Genomic DNA, 6,000 nt, shown 5'->3' with positions numbered 1-6,000 from the left:
GAGAGAGAGAGAGAGAGAGAGAGAGAGAGAAAGTATGACGTGGTACAGAAAATCTTATTTTTTCTTCAGTATTCAAGTCTTACTTTGTGTCAGATTGCGGTCTTGCTCATGTTCCGTCACGTCGCTTGTATGTCCTGCTTCTTTGCAGGGTCCGCTGGAGAAGTCCATACAAAATTCTGCAGCTTTGGAGAAGCAGAAGAACCTGGACAATAAAGTGGCAGTGATCCGTAGCAGTGTGCAGGTGAGGGCAATGCAACATCAGTCTATTTAATAACAACAGGACAGAAGGAGTCTTATAGAAACCAGGAATGAAATACACTATATGGTCATGTGGATTGTGCTTTTTTTTTTTTTTACACCCCATTCCACATGTAGTCCCCATTTTCTGTTGTAATAACCACCATCATCTGGGAAGATGTTCCACTAGATTTTGTGTGAGATTTGTGTGAGATTCATTCAACACAAGGGTGTTGGTAAAGTCAGATACTGATGTAGGTGAGGTGAGGAGGCCTGGAGTTTTCACATTCATTCCAAATGCATTCACTAGGGTTGAGATCTTCCACTCCAACCCATGTAAAGCACATCTTCATTGAGCTGGCTTTGTACATAGGGTCCTCCTGGAACAGGATTGGGTTTGATGAAGAACCACATATGTTCGGGAAAGTCAGATGACCCAATATTTTGTCCATACCCTATGATCCTTGGACACTACACCATTAAATGTAGCTAAGTCCAGTTGAAAAGCAGGACGTCTTGCGTATATTCGAATCTACGAGTGTTATAAAAGGTTTTATATTTTATCCTCAGCTTCTGGACCAGGCAGTAAAGTACCTAGAGGACATGCAGGATGATTTCGACTTCCGCTACAAAACCCTCCAGCTTCGAGGTGAGCGAATACATCATCTACATCTCCACTATATCTTTCATGTGGAAGCTCATCGGCATTTATATTTACACCAGTCACTGGATAAACCAATTCAGAGTGGCACGTTTCATACAGGAAGGATCAATACATGGTCAGAACGTGGTGTGATTTGTATGCTCTGGTGACTGCAGAGTCATTTCTCAGTTCTGAGCACAGATAAGGAACTGAGGAACTCTCAGGGTTTCGGTGGTTGGACGTTTTTTTTTTCTTTAGCGTTTTTGGTTTACTTTTTGGTTTACAGTCAGTTTAAAAAAGATCTGGATGTAGATCTGGCAAACCATGCACTGACTTATAACCCATTATTTGGTGTTAACCAGAAGCGGACAGGTTCATTTAAAGTTTGAGCCCAGTTCCTTTCATGGTTTCGCCCTTGTGTCGTCTTAAGGATGAAACCATGAGAGAAACTAGGCTCAAAGGAACCTAAAAGGAACCTGTCCTATTCTAGTTAACACCAAATAATGGGTCATAAATCAGTGCCTGAGAGAAAAAAATTACAAACAGTAAATGTAGATACACAGGATGTATGAGTGAAAAAGAGTTTTGGGATGAGCAGAAGATTTGTAAACGAACGGAAGGTTCACTAATACACTGAAATCACTGCTGTACCTTCGTTTAGAAATCTAGGTCAATTTAGGTTACTCAGCATTGTCGCTTTTTTACATGACTTCAGATAGGTATTGGGCCTTCTGCTGGTCTAAACTCAATCAGAATCACTGACTTACTTTTTTACGCTACGTTATTTTTGTCCATGAATAGTAATAACATTCATTCACACTGTATGAGATTCCTGTTTGTGATGCAGCGCTGTGTTCCACTGCACTTTTCTATAATATTAATGGTGTCTGTGGCGTCGTAATGATGGTATAAGAGGCGAATTGATTCAGGTAGAACACCACTGAAGGCCTTGGTGTGAAATGCACGGTCCTGTACTGCTTCAGTGTAATGTATATCCAAAATACCTGGATTTGGATTTCAATCCGAAGTGGGCGTGGCTTAAACTGGAGCGATTCTCTTTGTCTCGATATATTGATATAACATCAGCATCATAATAAATGATTATGCAATACATTTCATTTTTGGTTTTGCAAACAGTTTGCTAAATGATATAATGTGATATTAAACTTGTATTGTAGGAAGTGTGGTATCACGATGTGATCCTTTTTTTTTTTTTTTTTTTTTTTTTTTAGGAGTTAATGTGGTACTAAGAATGAAAGCTTGTTTTCTATATATTTTTTATATTTGTGTTTGTTTAAACCCATTTCTGTGTCATTTATCAGTATTCCATGTCTTATGCAGATCCAATGGAGAGAAATTCCCAGAACATGAAACAAGAAGTCATGACCCTTCAGGAGATACTCAACCGTCTGGACTTCAAAAGGAAGGTGAGTTGCCAAGGAACTTGCATTTTGTCCACCAAAGCAAATATTCTTCGCTCACTTTATTTATGCTTATTCGAGTGTACCAGTTCACAGGAAATGACATAACTGTGGTTTTTTACACCTCCGACTTAGTGTAAAGGCGACCTAAACATTTCCTGCCAAATGTCAAGTCAGAATGTATACTGAATCATTTGCAGCCTGGCACTAGACTTCAAGTCTCACAGGAGACATCATCAACCTTTTATTATAACGGCATGGTGACTAAGCCTTTCTGCCCGCTCTAGATTTTATTTAGTGATGAAACTGACAACATTCAAGATCTACTTTTCAAAAAGGTTAAAAAAAAAAAAGACATAGAAAGCCCCTAAGAAAATCTGCAGTGATGCACAGGAAAAACCCTGGCAACCCTGATGACATCTGAAGCTTTTACTTTTAAATGAGAGTTTAGGATGTACAGGAACCATGCTGAGAACCAATTTAGATGGTTATCATGGGACTATCCGATGCTTATATAGTCAAAAACCACATATGACTGGAAATGTGTCCCAATACTTTTGACAGTTTCTTAATTAAACATTGCTGAGTGGTTTTTTTTTTTGTTGCTTTTTTTTCTTCCATATTTTGGAATCCGTATCTTTATAAACAATTACAAAGAATATATGCTCTGAATGAAAACAAAGGTACTGATACATCTCTAATTCTAAGTTAATTCTATACTTGATGTGTCCGTATATTTTCTCTAAACAGGAGATCTTATCTAAAATGGGCGACGTGTTGAAGGAGATAGACAGCCTGAGTGTCTCTCAGCTGATGCCTGAGCTGCAGGCGTGGAAACGTCGGCAGCAGATCGCCTGCATCGGCGGCCCGGTCCTCACCGGTCTCGACCAGCTCCAGAACTGGTACAGACCTCACATCTTTTAACACTTATCTCACATCCATTCCTTGCATAGGTTCAGAAAAGGCTGGACTTAGCCATGTGGTGTTGATAATCCTGCCAGGTGTCATGCGTAGCTCTAATATAATTGGGATTTATGAATGAGAGCAGAAACTGAGATGTTCTGTGTCTGTAGGTTCACCACGACGGCCCAGAGTCTGTTTCAGATCAAGCGTCAGCTGGACAAACTGGGAGAACTGATTGTGAAAGTGACGTACGAGAGTGACCCCATACCTCTGCAGAGACCTCAGATGGAAGAACAAGTCAAATATTTGATCTATCACCTTATCAAGAGGTAACACACACACACACACACACACACACACACACACACACACACACACACACACACACACACACACACACACACACACACACACATTTTACTATAATGGTGGATTGTTGGAAAGTTTGAATGCTGCTGATTTCATTATGTAAGGAATATACAGTATCTCATTCGATTATAGCAATCAACATAGATTATTTCCTCTCACCCCAGCAGCTCATCCTGAAATGTTTATTATGTTTACAATACAGAAATGTGCAGAGGATGCCATCGTTTTTTAATTAATAAATTATAAATTACACTTATTAAGACAATTCGTAAGTTAGTTTGTAAGATTCTTTGTTAGTTAGTTCTTAAAATTAGATTGTAAGTCAGTTCGCAAGATAGTTAACATGATAGTTCATAAGACATTTCGTAAGTTAGTTTGAAAGACAGTTCTTAAGATAGTTTGCGAGTTAGTTGTTAAGTTGGATTGTAGGATTCTTTGTTAGATGAATTATTAGACAGTTCCTAAGACAGTTTGTCAGTTAATTTATAAGTTAGTTGGTAAGACAGTTTGAAAGAAAGTTTGTATGTTAGTTGGTAAATTTGATTGTAAGCTTCTTTGTAAGATAGTTTGTGAGTTGGATTGTAAATTAATTTGTAAGTTGTTTTGAGTTAGTTGGTAAATTGGATAGTTATTTTTTTTTATATTTTGTAAGATAGTTTGCAGGTTAATTCAGTTTGAAAAGCAGTCATAAGGTAGTTCATATGACAGTTTGTAAATTAGTTTATAAGTTAGTTTGTAAGATTTGTGTGTTACTTTGTAAGTTGGTTCAAAAGACAGTTTGTAATTTAGTTTGTAACTTAGATTGTAAGCTTCTTTGTGCGATAGTTTGTCAAGTCAAGTTTATTTCTATAGCGCTTTTCACAACAGACATTGTCTCAAAGCAGTTTGTAAGTTGGATTGTAAGTTTCTTTGTAAAATTAATTAATAAGACAGTTTAAAAGATAGTTTATAAAATAATTTGCAAGTTGGATTGTAAGTTAATTTGTAAGATGTCTTGAGTTAGTTTGTAAGTTAGTTCATAAGTTGGTAAGCTGAATCGTAATTTTCTTTGTAAGATATTTTGTAAGATAGTTGCTAAAATAGTTTGTAAGGTAATTCATATGTTAGTTTGAAAAGCAGTTCATAAGGTTGTTCTTAAGAGAGTTTGTGAGGAAGTTTGTAAGTTAGTTTGAAGGACAGCTCTTGAATTGAATTAAATTGAATTGTAAGTGTAAGTGAAAAGTGAGATGCTATTTCGTTTGTTAGTTTGTAAGTTATTTTGTAAGATATCTTGTGACATAGTCTGTAAGTTGGATTGTTATTTTTTTGTAAGGTAGTTCAGAAAACAGTTTGTAAGTTAATTTGTAAGTTGGACAGCAAGTTACTTTGGAAGATTGTAAGTTAGTTCGTAAGATAGTTTGTATGATATTTTGTACAGTAAGTTAGCTTGTAAGTTGGATTGTAAGTTTCTTCATATGACAGTTCGTAAGTTAGATTGAAAGATTAGATTTTATTATGGATAATAAAATTGTAAGGTAAAATAAACAGTTTGTACTGTTACCAAAAAAACATGCTAAAAAACATAAAGCTGACACTGAAACTCCTTCTATACGTTTTAAATGAGCATCTCTTTATAGAAAATTTCACAGCATCAACAACTCATTTTGCTTTGCAATCTGTCTGAACATCCCCGATGTGAACGAGTTGTTGCTATGGAGACGATAATACATTACAATGTGATTTGCATATGTTAAGATTGTCCGGTTGCTGTTGATTCACAGTTCGTTCGTGGTGGAGAAGCAGCCGTGCATGCCCACACACCCTCAAAAACCCCTCATTATTAAAACTCAGGTGCAGTTCACCACTAAAGTCAGGTACGTACTGCACACTGCAGAGTCACACCTTCACCTTACTGACAACCTGCATGAGAAACAATGTCCATTTTGCAACAGTGTGAAGTGTGTCACAACAGGTCAGGTGTGAAGAAACACGTGTTCAGGTGTGTGACGTACATCACGTACTCTTTCCAAATTCCTGGTGTTTAGCAATCGTGAAAATTTTCGAAAAAAGTAGACACTAGTGTCACTGTGCACACACTGTTTCTCAAATTTATTTTTTCAACATTTGTACCTGCAAAACTCAAGCAGCAAACAAAAAAACCCACCCTTTTTTTAACCACACGTGGTTCTGCCCCAAATTGTTACCACAAAGTTGTAACCACACATTTGTATCAGATGTCTTCAACTGTGAGCATAAACATTTTGTCCATGAAGATATGATTTTAATGGGTTGAAGTGGAAGATCTCCTGCTTTAACCATATTGAAGATCTTTGGGATGAATGTGAACACTGACTGCACCCCAGGACTCCTCACCTTCTCACCTACATCAGTACCTTTACTTTACTAACACACTTGTAGCTAAATGAATTTCACACAAAATTTAGTGGA

General features: G+C 37.1%; 1 protein-coding gene across 7 annotated transcripts in view; it reads left to right on the top strand.

Annotated features, from left to right (window-relative positions):
• Window positions 1-6,000, top strand: part of stat4 (signal transducer and activator of transcription 4) — a 36,677-nt gene that overhangs the window by 12,027 nt on the left and 18,650 nt on the right. For all 7 annotated transcript variants that reach the window (XM_083536269.1, XM_083536268.1, XM_083536267.1 and 4 more), the window contains 6 exons: window positions 149-241; window positions 808-886; window positions 2,222-2,307; window positions 3,052-3,203; window positions 3,375-3,533; window positions 5,334-5,426. In XM_083536269.1, the coding sequence (XP_083392395.1) occupies window positions 149-241; window positions 808-886; window positions 2,222-2,307; window positions 3,052-3,203; window positions 3,375-3,533; window positions 5,334-5,426 (662 nt within the window). The remainder of the gene's footprint in view (window positions 1-148; window positions 242-807; window positions 887-2,221; window positions 2,308-3,051; window positions 3,204-3,374; window positions 3,534-5,333; window positions 5,427-6,000) is intronic.

The sequence above is a fragment of the Silurus aristotelis genome (genome assembly GCF_946808225.1).
Source record: "Silurus aristotelis genome assembly, chromosome: 3".
NCBI lineage: Eukaryota > Metazoa > Chordata > Actinopteri > Siluriformes > Siluridae > Silurus > Silurus aristotelis.
Note: the sequence above shows the minus strand (reverse complement) of the source record. Positions and strands in the feature narration are given on the sequence as shown.